We start from the raw sequence: 18,211 nt of genomic DNA, 5'->3' as shown, positions 1-18,211 counted from the left end.
TTGCCTCTTCCATCGTCGACGGCACCTTTCTGAAAAGGGCCTGTCGCGATGGGCCATGCCGTAGTCCGTTCATAAAAGTGGGCACCTTAATGTGCTCCAGAATCGGACCTACGGTAATAGACGTCGACAGCGAGCGCATCTTTTGCACATACACTTGCAGATATCGCTTCGCTGTCGCGCTCCAAAGAAGCGCGCCTGAAGCAACACTTCGTTGTTCGGCGGCTGGTACATGGCGCAAATCTTTCTCTTAAAGATCGCCCATGTAGGGAACGCCTTAACGTCCGCCATAAGCGCCAAGTAAGCCCACTCCGAGGCCTTACCGCGCAGGTGCGATATGGCGTACGACACCATCCGGCTGTCGTCCTCGATGAGTTGCGCGACACCGCATTGCTCCACGGCTAAAAGCCAGTTGACAATCGTGTGCGCTGCAGTTCCATCGAACATGGGCGGGTCAATCCGAATGGGCCTCGGCTAATGCGGCCGGGCAGAGAGCATCTCTCTACAGTCCTGTTGAGAGCCTCGCTCCGAGCCTGCTCACGCCTCAGCTCATTCTGAGTGACTCGCCGCAGTATGGCTCTGTGCCTCGGACGCGGCCCTCCGCTGTCCGGGCACGAATGCCTCAAACTGAACAACATGTTGCTCAGGAGGACTACCCAGGAGCCTGGCCAGGGCTGGTTCACCAAGTCCCTGCGCCATATGACCTGCCACCTCCCGATGATGTTCGGAGAGGTGGGGAAAATGAGCCCAATCGATGTTGAGGCTCATCCTCACGTAACACGCAGAGATGCGGGTCGTGGGAAGGATTTCAAGTGGTACCCTTGTTGTAGGCGGGCACGTCGTAATGCGGCCACGCTCTACTTGGACACACACCCAGGTAGTTGTGGCGGGCGCCTTAGCGACCTCACTCAACGCACTAAGTAATCTAGTAAAGTGTCGTCACGGGAGAGGTAATCCGGCTCCTCGTGCGCACTTACTAAGTAGAAAGTAGTTTTCAGACTGATTTATAATTAATCGCATTTAAATATAAATACCTATTTTGACCAATCAAAAATGTCATCTCTGTAGATAACACTTAGATGTATGGCGAGCGTATCTTTCTAGATACCTCGCGTAACGGATGACGCTAGGCGTCATCCCTCCTAGTGTGAATGCACCATGTGCATCACATACACAAGGGTTGGTCACAAATGTGAACCATACCCTAGTGCGGGGTCTAATTACTTTAATTAAGGAATTGACCATCCCCTTAAGTGCACCAAGTGAACTTAACGGGGACTGTGTAACATTAGGGCAACTTTAGCCCGTTTCACTAGTGGTCATGGATGGCTTCACAGGGCAGATTAGTCTTATACCTGCCAGCCAGACGAGAGGTTTGATCGATCCTTTTTTTCCATTATTTATTCCTGTCACACTGTTACATAAATTGCATGGTATGCTTTAAATTTCGAGTTTGCAGAACGAGGTTTTGATCATTGTTTTAATGTTATACTAGACATCTAAGCAACATGGGCGTGTCTGAAGAGATGATGACGCTCTTTGAAGCGCAGCGTCGCACACACGAGACGGTGCTAAGGCTTCAGGCACAAATTGAGGAGGAAGAAGCTATTTACTTGGAGGAGACGTCGCACGGAAACATCATTCGCGGCTGGGACGGTTTTATTGATTCCAAGCAGCCGCGCAAAGATGCCAACCCGAAGAAGGTGAAGCCCTACACCGAATCGGAGCATCTCTTCTCGAATTGCTGCTTCTACACTACTTTGGCGGGCGAACCCAGCTTTGATATGGTGGACATTTACAACACGAACAAGGATGAAGGGGCCGGACGCCGAAAACTGACAGTCACGCTGTCCATGGGGAAGGGGGCACATACTGTCAGTGGAATTGTCGACAGCACCGCTGCGTCTAATATCCACGCTTTAAACAAGGAAAATAACGACTTTAAAGTGCACGCGAGTGCAGATGCTGCTTTTCAATCAGCCGCGGATAAGAATCTAGCGGCCGTATACCAGGCGTCCTCTTTTAAGAAAAGGAAGACATCTGCAAACGAGTATGAAACAATGTCAACAGGATCGCTTTTGACTACTTCTTCAGCAATGACCGAAGCTATCCAGGCAGCGCCACCGGCTAGCGATTTTCTTGATGTACTTTAATTACAAATCAATTGCTAAGAATTTACTAATTTCCTTCGTTATAAAACAAATTTAACGACAGGACATCATACCAATCGCAAGAAGGTGGCATACCTGGCTTACTATTAAATGCGAGGCTGATTTTGCTAAACGAAGGCACCAAAATATTGCACACACATCAAATTGTGCTTACTGCTGCGTACCAAACGACGTGAGCAAAATCTCTAAATCCCTCGTCGTCTGGCGGAAAAAACCATCGTAATTAAACTGCACCACAATAAAATTAGGTGTTAGCACCAAATTGCCACTATTTAGCAGCACCAGGTACCTCAAAAATGTAGTCCAGCTGCTGTGGCGGCACAGTTATATTTGGGAACTTGGCGTATCCCTGTAACAAACAAGGCGTCAGTAACATGCTTGTCTTTCAGTAGCAAACATTATAAAATACGCGTACTTTTAGGCGGTCGTCAACAGTGGCTACAGCCTCCACAGTGCCCTGCAAGCTCTGAAAGAGATGCGAGACGCTGTTCCAATGCAGGTCCAACTGCGACCTCATTTGTGTCATATATTCCCCATGCGAAAGAATCGCTTCGGAAGGTACACGGGTAGCACCAATACTCGACTTAAGCGCATTAATCGAATTATATGCATAGGCTCCCATGCCAATGACATCGTTTGACTCGCGTTGCTGGGATAGAGGCATTGCAAGAATGCCCGCTTTCATCTTAGAGCACTCAAGCATCATTTCTTTAAATTTGTTAAGCAAATTGTCCATTTCATGTTCAAAATCACCGAGGTTCACTCTTAATCGACGGTACACGAGCGTCATACCCGGAATACTCTTTTCTTCATCCACAATCCGACGCTGAAGCACCACAACGCAGCTAAGAATTGATTGAATGTGCTTCTTCAATAGCTGACACAAACGAGTGCGGTGCAATCTCACACGAAGCAGCAAGTCACTGAAACAAGAAACGCCAGCAGTCTCGTAGATTGAACACAAGACTATGAATGCGTCAAAGTCGCCCTCATCAATCGATGAAGTATGGTACGATGTCCGAACACCCCATGACAGCTGACCAATCCGTTGAATCGATTGACGTACGAGTAAAAGAGTGTCGAGCACGCCACCTTGAGCAGCAGCGATATCAGCGGCTTCCCTTGACATTTTTGAAGACGATGGCCCCTTTTCCACATCGTCATCTTCGTCTGTTTCTGAGTTAATTGGGCTGCTTTCACTCTGTTTTAATTTTGGCGGCGTCTTCGCACTCGCTCCCCACGATACGAGCGACGAAAAGAACGAAGCACCATCAGAACTCGACTGCTTCTTTGGCGCAGGAATCGCAGCTTGGGTCGCTACCACAAGCTGATTTTCTGCATGTCGGTCGTTTTCGGAAGATACATCTTCCAGGAGCACGATCCGGTCCTCTTTATTTGACGGTGACACTTTGTGATTGCTGCTGTTCCGGTGACTAGCATTATTTCCTGTCACAACAAGCGCAGAGCTCATTACTGGTGCATCTTCATCGTTTAGCAGCCCAACCTTTGCATTGCCTTCAATTTTCTCACCATTCCCAATCTGCTTGTAGGCGTCATCTTCAATGAAGCCCCCACCTAACGCTGCCGTAACATAGCGACAAATCGAGCTATTTTCCTCAACCCACAAGCCTGTAGCTTGTTTAAATTGTTTGTACATCTTCTGCACGTGCAGCGGATCAGCACTTGCATACATGCGCTGAATCGGCTCCACGCATGCCCCAAAATCACGAGCCAAGTAACCTTCAAGTGGCAATACTTTACTGAAGCTCCAACGCCAGGCTTTTTCCTGGTTGGGTTTCAGACGATCGAGCTCACGAACGCCAATGCGCGTAAGCTGACTCACTTCCTTACTAATTTCATTTTGCACAGCCTCAAGCGACTGCATCAAACGACGAATCTCTTCGCCACCAGGTCCATACACAAGCAAATCTCCACCAGGTCCAGCTAGCTGTCGTGCTTTACGGCACGAAACCAGTAGATCTGCCAATAGCTTAAGCAAGCCGTGCAACTTAGTAAATGCACCAAACGTTTCTTCTTGAACTTCTCTGCGTAGTGCCACAACGCCTGAATTGCTTTGCTGTAAGTACTTAGATGGAGAAACTGCCACTTCGTTCGAGTTGGAGTTGCGTCGAAGCTGTCGGGCCAGTACCATTGGAACCTGCGGTTTTGCGTCAGTATCACAAAATACCGCCGTATGAATCATCTCCTCTTCCTCTTCATTGGTCAATAGAAATGATGGTAGCAAATCTTGCGGGGAAATGGCTGCTTGGTTCTGTGGAAATAGTTCTCTATAGCACAAGCACAATTGAAATTATTTTCTCGACCAAGATCGCATCAAACACGATACAATGACACGTACTTGAATGATGGTGTCGTAAGCAGTACTTGAAGCATTTGCCCAGACTTGCTACCCAGCGCGTCCTTCATACCTGCATGCTGTTGACTCTGTAAGTTGCTTATCGTGCAGTCTGCCGGTGTATTGGGTGTGTTCCGCAACACGTAAAACAGAAACTGCACACCATGCATAAGTCCGTCTGTGCCACGAGCTTCCAGTGTATGCAGCTGCTCTCTTGCTGAAGAATGGGCACGCTCCGTTTCAATTGTCGGAAGCACTCGTGTCTCAATGACATTCCTCACATCCTTAAGTGTTCCAATTAAGGATCTCTCGCCCGATCCAGAGTGAAACAGACCTTGCTGTCCATGCTGCAATCTCAGTACGTAGCTGTGGCGGCATCGTACTTCATTAAGAATGGATTCTGTCGTACATGTGGCCGGCCCGAGTGTGCGCATGGCCCAGTCTTTAAATTCCTCAAGCAGCAGCGTGCGTGGGTCGTTCAGATATCCTGAAAACGTAAAGGCGCGATCGTAGCGCTCGCGTTGATACGCACAGATACTCGAGATAATGGCCTCGGCAGGATTACGCAACAGACCGACGACGTCCTGCATCTTCCGCAGGTACGAGTTCTCATCAAAATCTGCGAGGGTAGGATTGTGCAGTGGATAAAAGTTCTCATCCATCTTCAGCGCCGTTGGAAGGTCTTCTTCGGTAACTTCCATGGCCTCACAATAGGCCTGGTGCACGAAGCGCATCTGGTCCATCTCGAGCTGCGAGTAGCTTTTTCGGAACGGATTTAGCCGCAGCCCCCAATTCGACATAACAATTGAGTGTTGCGAGAACTAGTGCGAAAGTAGGCGCGATACGATGACTGATATCTCGCCGGGCGGCAGCTCCTTCTTAACGCTTTCTCAGCTGCTGACGCAAGGAAATCTCAGTGTTTAGGCGGCGTAGAGACAGACTATTTGATGTGGCAGGTTTTGGAGAGTTATGCTCACATCTTGGATACAAACTCAGCAATTATGCTAGGTACGAATCAAAATTTCTAGTAACTGCGCTGTAACTACGCATACGCAACGAAGTAATGTTTCGTCGCAAAACTTACCAATTGGAGTTCCGCCAAGAAACGTCCGATAATCAATGTAGAACTATTTATCTAAGAGTCAAGTTGTGCACTACTCCGTGGCAAAGAATATTATTGAACTTGTAGCCATTCGGTGATCTTAGTTGCATAAATAGTTTGTCGCTAGAATAGAAAAAAATGTAGTGGCAGTTAGATCAGTCCTTCGAATAATGATGTCAACCGATCAAGGCAGCATTATCTAGTGCTGCCCTTTGGCAAGTACGGCTGATGCTTGAATGGATACTTTATATTTGAATAACCAAATAATAGCCGTAGCATTGGTGTGGTAGTATTTGTGTGTCCGAGGAAGTGTCTTTAAATGTTCGACATAATAAACATTTTAATCAAATATAATAAACGCTGAAGCTTTTACCGATTGGACATCTCGTGAGGATCGAAATTGCAGTACATCATTATTTATTTATGTCAGTATTCCTCCTAAAGAATCCCGACCGACGGATTCCTTAATTTGTAGAATGGGACGCAACCGTAAAGGGCGGCAGTGCGGCGGATACAGCTCCAAGAAAGAGAGGTGAAGCCAACAAAATCTCAATTTTGTTAAAACATCTCAACCTGTTTCTGTTTGATAGATTCGTGTTGCTTAACCATTGGCAGCAGGAGGTAGCCAAGGTCTCGCACAAAAACGCGCAGAGTAGGCAGGCACAATTTAAATTGTTAGAACAGCAAAGACGCACTAAGAGCATCGATGCTGTGCGTTGTAAAGCGAATTTATATGCACTTAAGGCCAGGACCAATGCACGTCTAAAAGACGATAACATTGAGCGGATAAGGCGCGAAGGCGCGCTGTCCATTGCCTGCGAGTTACAAAAGTCGTCAGCAGTGCACGAATTTTCGTCGCTTCAGGAGAAGTAAGAATGATAAACCATGACAGCAACTACAACTGTTTTTATCTTTAAATTGCTGCTCTGTGCAGGTGCATTTACGAGATTGCGCGATCGTTCGACTTGTATAGCTCATCTTGCAAATTCACACAGGCGTTCTTTGCCTCGTTCGAGCCATGGATGGTGTCTCGATTAGCAGAATTAGCAACTGCGTTCAAGACCATGAATGATGGTAACGTAAAGCTATTGCTTCTCCAGCCGACAGATTGTCTTACCATTGGCTTTATTCGAAATGAAAAGTCACTGGCACTCTGGTTGGATATTGTGAGAGGAGAGGCATGGGAATATGCGCCTAAAACTTTTGGCAATGCTATAGCTGAGTCGTGGGAAGTATTATTCGTAGAAGACGTCGACATTGTGCAGCCTTACGAGGAAGTTCAGCTGGTGTCGCTCAGTCTCGTGTCCTGTCTTGGACTATCAAGTCGATTTATTACACAGCTAATTACAATGCATTCGCAACTTGAGCACCTTGAAATTGTTGACTGCTTTGACGCTGTAGAAGGTGATACAGCTAGAGCATTGTTGCAGCAGCTTGCCAAATCTCGTGCTATAAAGTCGCTGCATATTTCTTGGTGCTGCTGGCTAACAACCGAGGTCCTCGTCGCGTTCGCGTATCAGCTACTTGAACCTCCTGTCTCGACGCTTCAAGAGCTACATGTAGCCAACTGCTTTGACGTGCTAGGAGATTATGTACAGTCCGTTTATACCGAACTGCTACCTCATGTAACTGTTTCCATGTGATCTATTTTCACTTATGCAATAAATTCCTTTTTCGAAAATAAAAAGACTGAAAATGACCATCTCGGGGCCGCTATATCGCCGTACGCCGCGGCTCTTTAATCGTAGTAAGCCAGGAGAATGGAGCTTAGTTTGGTGTGAGCTTGAAGTAGAGCGCGGCGAGCTACTTGTGTCTCTAGACTCGGATGGCCGCAGTCGCATCGCATCCATCCCCGTAAAAAACTGCGAGCTCGCGCACGTGCGTAGCGACGGCCGCGACTGTATCGAGCTGACAATTAACCGAGGCAAAAAGGAGACATTCTCATCTCACGAATATAGCTACGATGTGGATTGGTGGTAGGCAGACTATAGTCATCTCGTACGGATCCAAGATTTAATGATTCGTATTGTAGGATGACGACTTTGTTTGCGGTCAAGAGAGCCTTCGAACGAGGTATCAAGCCTCGATTCTCGCTTTTAACAGCTTCTGTTACGGAAGTTTCTGCAAGGCCTAAACATCTACGTCGCCCATCTTCGCAATTAAGTCTAAATTTAAACGCAGCCCATGGACCGACAGGGACACCAGTGGGGCTTGGTCGACCGACGTTACAGCGACGCAAACCAGCACTAGCTACGTGTGAAATGTTGTTTGAACGCTTCACGATCTACGAGACGCCGTCAACGTATTTTATGGTATGCTCAGATCGTCATTATTCGCAATTTCGAATGCTTGAATTGAGCCGATTGGTGGATCGACCTCAAAAGCTAGAGGAAGTTTTGACAGAAGAAAAAAAAATTTATAATTGGGAAGAGATGGAGGCACAGTTGCAATTTTTAGCAGAGTTAGCTCGGGTTCGAGGCACGGGCGCGTTACAACGAGCCTTTTCAGCTGTAGCCATTGTTGGATGTATTCGCTTTTTGCGAGGATACTACTTTATTTTTGTCACACAGCGACGTAAAATTGGAAATATTGGAGGCAACTCCATCTATGGAATCTCTGCCACTCAACAATTAAATGTTAGTCGTCCAGAAGACGATCGAAGTGCTTGGACTCACTTAAATCGTTGGTTTAATCCAAGTCCAGAGGAAGAAGCTGAAGCACGATACCTTGGACTTTTTCACTTTCTTGATCTAACTAAAGACTTTTACTTTAGCTACTCGTACGATATCACGCATACACTGCAGCATAATATGACAACGGAACACTCTGAGCCAGCAGAAATGTTTACTTGGAATTTTTACTTGACCCAAGAGTTGCGAACGTGCTTGAGCGGTAACGCTGCTGCAGATCTAGTCGTTCCACTTGTGCTTGGGTGCTACGAGCAACGCAAATGCTCAGTATTTGGGCGACTTGTGAGCATTGTTCTTCTTGCCCGTCGTTCGCGTCACTTTGCTGGAACGCGCTATTTAAAACGCGGTGTGGCAGATACAGGTAAAGCAGCAAATGACGTCGAAACGGAACAGATTATTGAAGATGAGAGTATGGGTCCTGGCAAGTTTAGCTCTTTTGTTCAGCACCGCGGGTCGATTCCAGTGTTTTGGTCACAAGAGACGTCCGCTACGCTACCAAAGCCGCCTATTGTACTCAATCGCGTTGATCCAACGTATACTGCGACTCAGAAACATTTTGCAGACCTATTTACGCGCTATGGCTCGCCCATTGTAGCGCTTAATCTTGTCAAGCAGTCTGAGAAGAAAGAACGGGAAGTTATCGTCGGGAATGAGTATATGAATGCAGTAGAATATCTTAATAGCTTCATGCCGCCAAAGCATCGCGTTCGCTATGTTGCATTAGATTACTCGCGTCTATCAGGCCCTAAGCAAAAAGGTTTAAACGTGCTGCATTCACTTGACAAAGTAGCGGTCTGGGCTCTTACACAGACAGGATTCTTCTGTAGTGCTCCAAAGCGATTGATTAGTCAAAACGGAAATCGACGCAAAGCTCAAGCATTCTTTCCAAGCCCACCATCGGAACCATGGGATGCATTTTTGACATCTAGCAATTTTCAGTCTAAGGGAGAAAGCAGTCAAGAATCTACTTCTACCGAATCATCACAATCGCCAACGCTCTCAAGAAATTCGGGTGATTGGCTAGAGCAACGAGGCATTCTTCGGACAAATTGCATTGACTGTCTGGATCGCACAAATGTGAGTCAATTTAGTGTTGGAATGCGAGCATTAGGTCAACAACTTTATGTTATGGGTATCAAGAATACGCCGCTTTTGGAGAGTCGGTCCCAGATGGTTTTGGTGCTCATGAAGCTTTACTCGCTCATGGGCGACGCCATTTCGATGCAATACGGTGGCTCAGAAGCGCATAAGAATGTGAAAAATAGTGCTACTCGGGAGAATGTAAAACACCGCGAACTCTTGACATCAATTCGACGATACTACAGCAACTCATTCACCGATACGGCAAAACAGGATGCAATTAATATATTTCTTGGCCACTTTGTACCAAGTGAAAATTCGCTTCCATTGTGGGAGCTCGATTCGGATTATTATCTCCACAATTTTGAAGTGCGAAACGGAATTGCTGCTTGTGAAAATGTACGACGGAATCTTGCGATACATACAGAGAATGAATTTCAAGCATTTGGAGAGAGAACTTTGACATTGCCAGTTCAATTATCCTCGTCAGAGATAGTGGATGATAGCAGTGACGACAGCAATGGTAGTGACAATGATGGCTCATCGTTTAAACGTTCCATGGGCCTAGCATACCAAAATCAGGCAAAGCGCGAAGCTTACGTTCGTGAGTGTAGACGAGTTTTGAACGAATGGTGGAAGGAACCTTTACAAACTTTTGAGCGACCAAAGTATTTTCAGCCGCCTTCTGAGGACAAGTCACTCAGCGTGTCTGACCAGATCGTACGAAAAGGAAGCAAATACCATATATTAAATAGCACCACTGTTGATGCGGGAAAGCTTACTTCGACTCGAAAAGCATCACACCAGTCTCCATATTCAGATGATTTCTTACACATGTATCATCCGGAGGAGCTGACGACATTTGATAAAGTGCTCGGATATAAGTTTATGCTTCCAATGGAAGTTTCAGATGAGGTGAATGACAAGGAGAAGCGCCGCTCTGAGAGTACTGTTGTTGCACATTTGACGTCGTCTCCGTCGTCATCGTCGATTTCTGGATCAGGACACGTTGATGAAGAAAATCTCTCAGGCATCGGCGTTTATGCTCGACGTTCAACAATAAAAAAGAATCGATCATATCGAAGTATGAGCGCTCCCGATTTCGGAGAAGACCAGCCGCTATTTACACGAAAGGAGCGTCAGAGTGGGTACCCAGCAGAGTATTCAAGTATCCGTAGCTCAGAATCCCATCGGGCTTCTCGTTTAGCCATTGCGGAAGCTATCAATAAGTATGGCGGGCATGGCTCTGCCATGCTTAAGGCAGTTGTGAAACGCAATGACGACCAAATGAGCGTTGATGACTATGTCACGAGGAGAGGGTACGTTTGTTGTGTTAGTTTGTGATTTGTGATTTTTTTTTTAATTTTAAGTGCAGTAGACGCCACAAATTTGTCGGTGATTGTGCCACACCTGGTCCAGATCCTATATATCTACAGTAAAAGACGATACAATTCTTGTGTAGGCGTTACAGTTTACTAACTTTTAATGTGTACCGTAGATACGTGCTGAGAAAGGATTCCCCACAAATGTGGGAGAAAGAAAGTGAGAGTGTGAAAATATATTTTGAGATGTACATGCGCGACAATCAGATCAGCCCCGATGACGCCCGAAGCCTCCGTGACGCTCAGGCTCGTGGTGGTGCTACGTTTAAGCTGCAAGTTGGGCCGTACACTGGACTAGAGCAACATGTTAAAGCTCGAGTTTTAGTGTCGAAAAAGCTTCACACCGAGCCAGAGGACCGAACGTATGTATATTTCTATGCAAATTGTATTTGATCAAAGTTAAATAACACCCTATTTTGTCGCAAAGAATGTATGAAGATTTTGTAGACGTAAAAAGACTTGTCAAAACCGGAGAAACTTCGGTGCCTTCTGAAAGTTTAGCGCTTTACAAAACATTTTTTGATGAAGATCTACCAAGTGTGGAGATTTTTCGACCGACACCAAACATGAAGGCACCCATTTCCACAACTGCAGATGATTTTGCTCCATTAATGGCTAAAAGATGCATGTCAGCCACCGCTCTCTCCTCCGTTCTTGCCCAAAGCATCCAGCGAATATCAATAAGCAGAAAGAATCACACTCGGTTTAGTACTGGAGAACTCATATCAGTTGGGCCACTATTCAAAATGGACGGCGGAAAAGATCGCGACTTCATAATCTTCAACGAAGCTGCCGCTGACAATGCTTTCGGTGAGGTGACTCGTAACGAAAAGGAATTGTCGTTTTACTCGAAATAGTGGATGGACAAGAAAAGTAAATTCCTTCACGTATCAAGTTGCTTTTGACTCCTGTTAACACTGCCACTGAAAGAAAATTAATGAATCGACCATATCTGCATTACAAATCTCAATGGAATGATCTCACAAATTATCAAGTAGCTTGTGCTTGAGAATATTTGATATCTCACGTTTTCCGTTTTTTTCTCCACCGCCTGCGAACTGTAAATGATCTTGAACCACTCTCATCGCTGCCACTACTATTATTGTCTCGATGATGCCGTACAGATCTTTTGTGCCAATCCCAATTCTGGTGCAAACTATAGGTAGCATGTCGATCGTTTCCAGTCGCCGTCATTGGGCTGAGCCTCTGACCGCGCAATTGACACAAACAAGTCCTTATATAATTTAATTTGCCGCTCTATTGTTCCTCGACAAATGTTTAGGAAGTGACCAGAATCGACTTGAATACTGCGCGACGAAGAGCAAGTCCCGAAATACTTTTTTGGCATAAAATAATCAGGGCAAGCTTGACGACAAATTGGCGACCAGCTTAAAGAAATTCAATGTCGAGGGGTGGAAAGCTAGGTTCATATAATTGGGCGTGGAGCGTAATCCAAGAAGATAGAGCAAAACTTTCGGTAACCAACGCGAGGATCTACAATAATGACTCGAAAGCTGGCAAGCTTTAGGTGTAGCTTGTTCATCTCCTCTAAAAGCGACACTGCGATTAAAGCGCAAATACATGAGCAACAAGAGGCAGAGAAAAAAACATTGTATCCATTAAAAACGACAAGTAGCCTCACACGCATTGACTCCAAAGCAGCCACATTGGTCATTGAAAAGAGCGAGCGAAGTAGCCCAGATGCAGGCCATAATGTACTTAATTCTTGCACCTTTGTCTGATACGCTCGAATGTTCAGTGTTTTAAAGATTTCGCGACTGGCTGTATTCTCTTTGCGTGAAAAAGTTTGCGAGAAAAACAAACATAGGGCTGTCGCGTTCCAGTCTGTTAATCGCAGGGATGATGACATAATTATGATGATCTAGTGAGCCTCTATTATAAAATCGTGAACATCAAACGCTGCCGTTTTGTAAAACTATGTCGAGTCAAAAGTAGTGGATGATTATGATTAAACTCGATGTTTACTTTTCACGCTTTGCGTCCAGCGTACACGCATGTAAGAAGGTCACAGCCATTTACTTTTAGAGAATCGGAACAGACGAACTTTAGGACACAATCTTTGACAAAATTGACTTGTTCAACACAAGAAACGTTACGGTTGTAGCACCTGACTCGAAGTAAAACATATAGATGTTACAATAATGTCTTTTTGCACAAGTTAGTGTATTAACTTTTAAAACCAGAAGCAACTAGTTGAAGAATATAGCAGCAAGAAGTACGGCAAGACTCATCGTAATGGAGCCGAACGAGTAGGCTGACAGCATCGTACCGCCCGAAGTGGTCTCTGTCGTAGCTTTCTTCGTCGACTTCGCCGACTTTTTAACGGCACTTTCTTTGGTACATTGCAGGCCCTCCCACCCCTCCTCGCACTTACACACCGAGTTTGAACACATGCCCTTGCCGTTGCAAGCCTCGCTCGACTTCGCGTCACATTCAGAACACTGGTCACCCGTAGTACCAGCTGCACACTCGCACTCTTGCGTATCAAGGTTGCAAACGCCCGTAGCGCATTGACCAGGCAGCTGGCACTTGTTTGAATCGATAAACTCGCAAAAGTTACCGCTGTAGCCGATGTTACAACGACAGTTGTAGGTGAGCGACCCCATCGCGTCCGGGACGCACGTGCCCTGACCGGAGCAGAGCAACGTCGAGTTACTCGTCGCGTTCGTGCTCAGGCAGTCTTCAATTATAGCCGGGGCTGTGCCCAGCTCAGCAGCAAGGTCGTTTGCACCTTCCTCACCGAATAATAGCTCGAGTTCGCTGGTGTCGAAGTCGGCGCAGCCGTAGATAGCATCGAACGTCTTGCCATCTGGGTCCTTAGCGCCGCCCACACAAATGACTCCTCCTTTCGAGCCTGCGCTGCTTTCATCGCCGTTTACACACTTGTCGGCGGGTTTATACGTACAAACGCTGCTGATTTGGTTGTACGGAGTTTTCCAGGACGAAAAACTGGGACACAAGCCAGGGTATTGTCCCGAGCACACGTCCGAATCCTGTTCCTTCGGTAGGCACTGCTTTACCGTTTCGGTCCCAGCACGCGTCGTTTGCAACGCCACACACTCGTATCCCTTGGTCTTGCAGTCCTCCGTGTCTTTGCAGTTTCCAGGACGATCCTTGCTTCCACTTCCTTTTGCTGCGACTTGCTGGCTCAGTGTGAGAACGGCTAAAACGCTTGCCAAATTCCATACGTGCATGATTGAATTTAAAAAAGGTGCCTGGCTTCTGCGGTATCAACGAAAATGGAAAATGGTTTGGAGCTGCGCGAGAGGTGGTGGGATAGGAGTCTGTAAAAGCTACAATTGAACCACAGAGGCAATGCGCGACATACTAGGCTGTCTTTTTTCCAGTTAAATTTTTGTGTAGTTGTTGAAAGCACAGAATAAGCATCGTTTCGGCTCGTGACAGTGGCTAAGATTGGGAAAGGAATTGAAGCATATATCTTAAGATCAGCAAAAATTTCGGACAACGACAATACAGTATGTCGGCACTTCTACTCCTCGGTCCGTGTTTCATATCGCATTTTGCCCTGCCACTAGAAATGTGTTTGAGAATAAGAACAGAACAATTAGTGCGTCGATCGGCCTCGTACGTTGGGAACAAGGGTCTGAGTTTAGCTAATTTTGAGCAAAGTGATGTTTGCTCTATCGTAAACCTCGGAATAACGAAGAGTTTTGTAACTAGGCACTACGATTTGTACTGCATCAGTACAAGTCCACTTCGCACTGCTTCAGTTGCGAGTGGAGCCCAACGTTATTTCACGTACACTAGTACGTGCAGAGGACGACTTCTCTTTAAGGCAACTAGCTTAAGAGGGTTAAATGAAAACTGTATTAATATAATTAAGTATCTCTTCTATCTATCTTGTAAATGCTAACTTAATTATGAACTGATACTAAACATGCAATTGAATTCTTATCTTATCTTATCTGTATCTCTCTTTTGTTTACATCGACAGATGATTAGTCTGCGGAATAAATAGATAAAATGGTCTATACCTATTTATGGATAAGAATTCTGAGCATTACTATTTAAAGTAATATTCTGCAAATATTATCTACCTTTTCGATAATATATTAATTAACAACCTTTAAGTGTTAATTTCATGTAACGATACACCCCGTTACATCACCCCTCCCTTAAACGACAATCACTCTGACTGTCATTTGATGGAGTGGTCACTATGTGACCACTTAATTTTTAAAATGATGTTGATTGGTCAGAACCATCATTTTTAATTCCATCGCATAAAGAATAAACTCATGCGGGGTGTCGATAGTGCTGCGCCTTCGGCTGCGGTTCGTGCAGCCGCGGGTGAGGCACTGTTATCTCTTGCGGCAGACGGAATGTCTGCCGTAGTGTCTTCCACTCGCACAACATTAGATGTTGCGAGTGCACGTGGTGATTCACCACGTGAATACGACCCCTCTTTGGAGGTCGACTACGAATGCAAGTCGGACGAAATGGCCGACTCGGGGAGAATGGAACAGTCGCCTGATAGACGTCAGGCGGCTGACTATGAGCTTTCGAATGAGAGGGCTCATTCTGATAGACGAGTAAACAGTCTATTTGGATCTGACGATGAGGATGATCCCTCATCGCCCGTACGATCTCCCATACGATCACCTGCACGTGTTTCTGTGCAAGGTGACGACGATGCCGTAAGCCATCGTAAGAAGTTCTTGTGGTACCCCTGCTTCAGTGGGTAATACTCAGGGGAGTGAAGACAATAAATGTCCCATCTCGCCCCTGAAAAGAAGCCGTGGCTTTTGCCAGAACGGCTAAACAATAGCTTGTCTGAAGAAACTACTCCTCACAATAAATATCCTTTATTTATTGCGACAAAGCTACATGGCCTTGATCCCAGCGCGAAGAACTTTCGCGCTGAGGAAGATTTCTATCTCGATGCTTTTCTAAAGCATCGATGGTTTAGTGGCAATAATAAGCGAGATAAAGTCTCGCTTATGCAAGCCTGGAGCGCGTTCATTCGCAATGTCAAAGACATTGGACGCGAAGCCTGGCTTCAAAAACTTAACGCGAATCGCGTAAAGTTTGAGAAACGAACTCCAACCGGTGCAAGGTATAAATTGCATCGGTTGTCACGTGAGGCAGGACTTCCATGCCTCACGTGGGGTGATCCCTGTCCGTGTTGTATTATCAACACAAAGCGAGTAAAAGAGGATGTCTATTCCCTTCCTTCGCCCTGGGGAAGAGCTCGCATCTTAATCGAGATGCGCGATGCGATTGACGTTTTGCAATCGATTTAAAAGCGCCAAGGGCGCGTGTTTTCCGATGGACCTTCTGACCCATCGGATGGGTCTCGTCATACTGACGGACGAGGCCCTCAACGTCAGAAATCAGCTGGGAACGAGGCTCCCAGCTGTCATGTGAAGGTGGATAACCGCGCCAGCGAACAAGATAACTCGTTCGCTGCCCCATCACATCACGGTGGTTTTGAATACGTTCCACAAAGAAACGTTGACCACCGTGGGAATCCACCAATGGTTGTGGCGGAGGAGGGAAAATTAGATCCGACCCATGTGGCGGATCTAATGTCGAGGATCGACAAGATCGATCACTTCCTCCATGATTTGGAGGAGGGACTTGACCACCAGCGCGGCAAGTGTCGCTCGTTGTAGCAGACGGTGCAGGCGCACCATATCGAGCGGTTGGAAGACCGTTTGAAGAGCGCGTACTCCATGTTGGAGTACGAACGGGAAAATCATGCTGTTCGCGATGAGCTGTCGTCAGCTCATCGTAGTTTCGAGGATTTTTTCGGAACCGGCATGAGAAACTTCAGGTTCAACATGAGAATCTGGTTCGCGATCACAAGAATCTTTTGGGGATTCTTGGAAAGGGTGGTCAAATCCGTCCTCGGAAGAAGCAGCGTACTGATGGCACGGGCGGAGCCGACCAACGTAAAGCGTAGGATGCATTCGCATCCTACGTGGCAATTCTATTGTTTACGCATTGCCTCTGCGATGCAGTACACGGAAAGGCCCAATGAACTTGGGTAGTAGTTTACTGCTACCCACATTAGTGACTACACGCTTAGGTAGGTTTAACGTAGATAGTAGCACTAGATCATTAATGTTAAATGAATGAACATTTGCTCTTCCATGTTTGTCTGCATTCCGTTTCTTGTCGGTCCACTGCGTTAGCAATGGAATCCTGAACGAAACGGATTATTAATTCTCGAGTTAGCAGAAACTCTTCTGCTAACTCATTTGTTTTGTCTTTTTCAGTACGCTTTGTGCGTACTGTCATGAGATTTTTCTCAACTTCGATGTCGATTCTTTCAACATCGACATCATTCGCGTCGTTGATAACTTCGACGCGTGATGAGCATGAGCCAGAAATGGTTTTGCTCGTGCGAGTCCATTCCCCCTCTTAAACTAGAGGATCCCTCTAATTGGGTGGGTATGCGTGGATGGCGGAAGCCATTCACGAAGAATGGTCTATGCGTTGTAGACGCATGCACCAAATTATTGGTGACGAATTCGACCATCGTTAAAACTCGTTCCAATTCGGATACGATTGGACTTAACCTCGGAGTATCTCTTCGAGGACGTGATTTACGCGACTCGTCTAACCATCTGTCTCTGGATGATCAGAAGTTGACATAGTCAGCCGTGTTCCGATCTCTCGGAACACGGATTGCCAAAACTCCGCCGTAAACCGTGGATCTCTATCCGAGACCAATTCACGGGGTAATCCATGGAGTTTGAATACCGTGTCGATAAAGGCACGGGCACAACTCGGAGCCGTAATTGACTCTGTTACCGCAGCAAGATGTACCATCTTACTGAATCTGTCTACAGAAACAAGGATTCCATTGTTTGTTGTTGTCTTCGGAAAATCTGAAGACGAAGTCCTTAGATACGGACTGCTAACACTCTGCCGGAAGTGGTAGAGGTTGAAGAGGTGCACGGGATGAAGGGCTTGGCTTCACCCGTTGACATACCTCGCAAGCAGGAATGAACTTGCGCACGAACTGATACTGGTGAGGCCAGTGAAAGTTGCGACTTACTGTGAGGTAAGTCTTCTCACGTCCACGATGTCCACTTGTTGGAGCATCGTGACACTCATACATGATGCGCAAGCGCAAATCATTGTGAGTTGGGACGACGACACGTGGGGGGTCGCCGGTAACGGCTGTGTAATACAACAAGCCGTTAAGTGTTGTGTATCGATCGGATGACGATCGATATAAGGCTGGTAGATCTTTAAAATATTTATCGGATGGATTCATTAAATGATCCATCAAACATAGAAGGTCCTTATCTTCTGTGTAGGCTTTCTTTATGTCATCAACTAAGGTTGATGACGGAACACTTGAAGTGAGTGTTGCATCAGTAAGATTATTTTCATTGTTGGAGTGCACTGCTGACTCGGAATCGTGTCGGCGTGATAAC

The 18,211-nt window shown here is 46.2% G+C and overlaps 4 protein-coding genes across 4 annotated transcripts; 2 read left to right on the top strand and 2 right to left on the bottom strand.

Annotated features, from left to right (window-relative positions):
- Positions 1 to 1,969: 1,969 nt before the first annotated feature.
- On the bottom strand, positions 1,970 to 5,426 carry CCR75_004000 (uncharacterized protein; the record flags this gene model as incomplete). Its single annotated transcript, XM_067962091.1, has 5 exons — positions 4,528 to 5,426; positions 2,584 to 4,456; positions 2,458 to 2,517; positions 2,323 to 2,396; positions 1,970 to 2,144 (listed from the first exon to the last, which is right to left on the bottom strand). The coding sequence occupies exons 1-5, from the start codon at positions 5,322 to 5,324 to the stop codon at positions 1,970 to 1,972; spliced, it is 2,979 nt and encodes a 992-aa protein (XP_067822627.1). The 5' UTR covers positions 5,325 to 5,426.
- Positions 5,427 to 6,102: 676 nt separating this feature from the next.
- CCR75_003999 (uncharacterized protein) lies at positions 6,103 to 7,328 on the top strand (the record flags this gene model as incomplete). The annotated part of the gene is made up of 3 exons (XM_067962090.1): positions 6,103 to 6,158; positions 6,217 to 6,495; positions 6,561 to 7,328. The coding sequence occupies 3 exons, from the start codon at positions 6,103 to 6,105 to the stop codon at positions 7,267 to 7,269; spliced, it is 1,044 nt and encodes a 347-aa protein (XP_067822722.1). The 3' UTR covers positions 7,270 to 7,328.
- Positions 7,329 to 7,659: 331 nt separating this feature from the next.
- CCR75_003998 (uncharacterized protein) lies at positions 7,660 to 12,058 on the top strand (the record flags this gene model as incomplete). The annotated part of the gene is made up of 4 exons (XM_067962089.1): positions 7,660 to 10,715; positions 10,772 to 10,831; positions 10,895 to 11,140; positions 11,206 to 12,058. 4 exons carry the CDS (start codon positions 7,660 to 7,662, stop codon positions 11,633 to 11,635), a joined length of 3,792 nt encoding a protein of 1,263 aa, XP_067822721.1. The 3' UTR covers positions 11,636 to 12,058.
- Positions 12,059 to 12,988: 930 nt separating this feature from the next.
- Positions 12,989 to 13,993, bottom strand: CCR75_003997 (uncharacterized protein; the record flags this gene model as incomplete). Its single annotated transcript, XM_067962088.1, has 1 exon — positions 12,989 to 13,993. One exon carries the CDS (start codon positions 13,991 to 13,993, stop codon positions 12,989 to 12,991), a length of 1,005 nt encoding a protein of 334 aa, XP_067822929.1.
- Positions 13,994 to 18,211: the final 4,218 nt, after the last annotated feature.

The sequence above is a fragment of the Bremia lactucae genome, linkage group LG1, assembly GCF_004359215.1.
Source record: "Bremia lactucae strain SF5 linkage group LG1, whole genome shotgun sequence".
In the NCBI taxonomy this organism is placed as follows: Eukaryota; Oomycota; class Peronosporomycetes; order Peronosporales; family Peronosporaceae; genus Bremia; species Bremia lactucae.
Note: the sequence above shows the minus strand (reverse complement) of the source record. Positions and strands in the feature narration are given on the sequence as shown.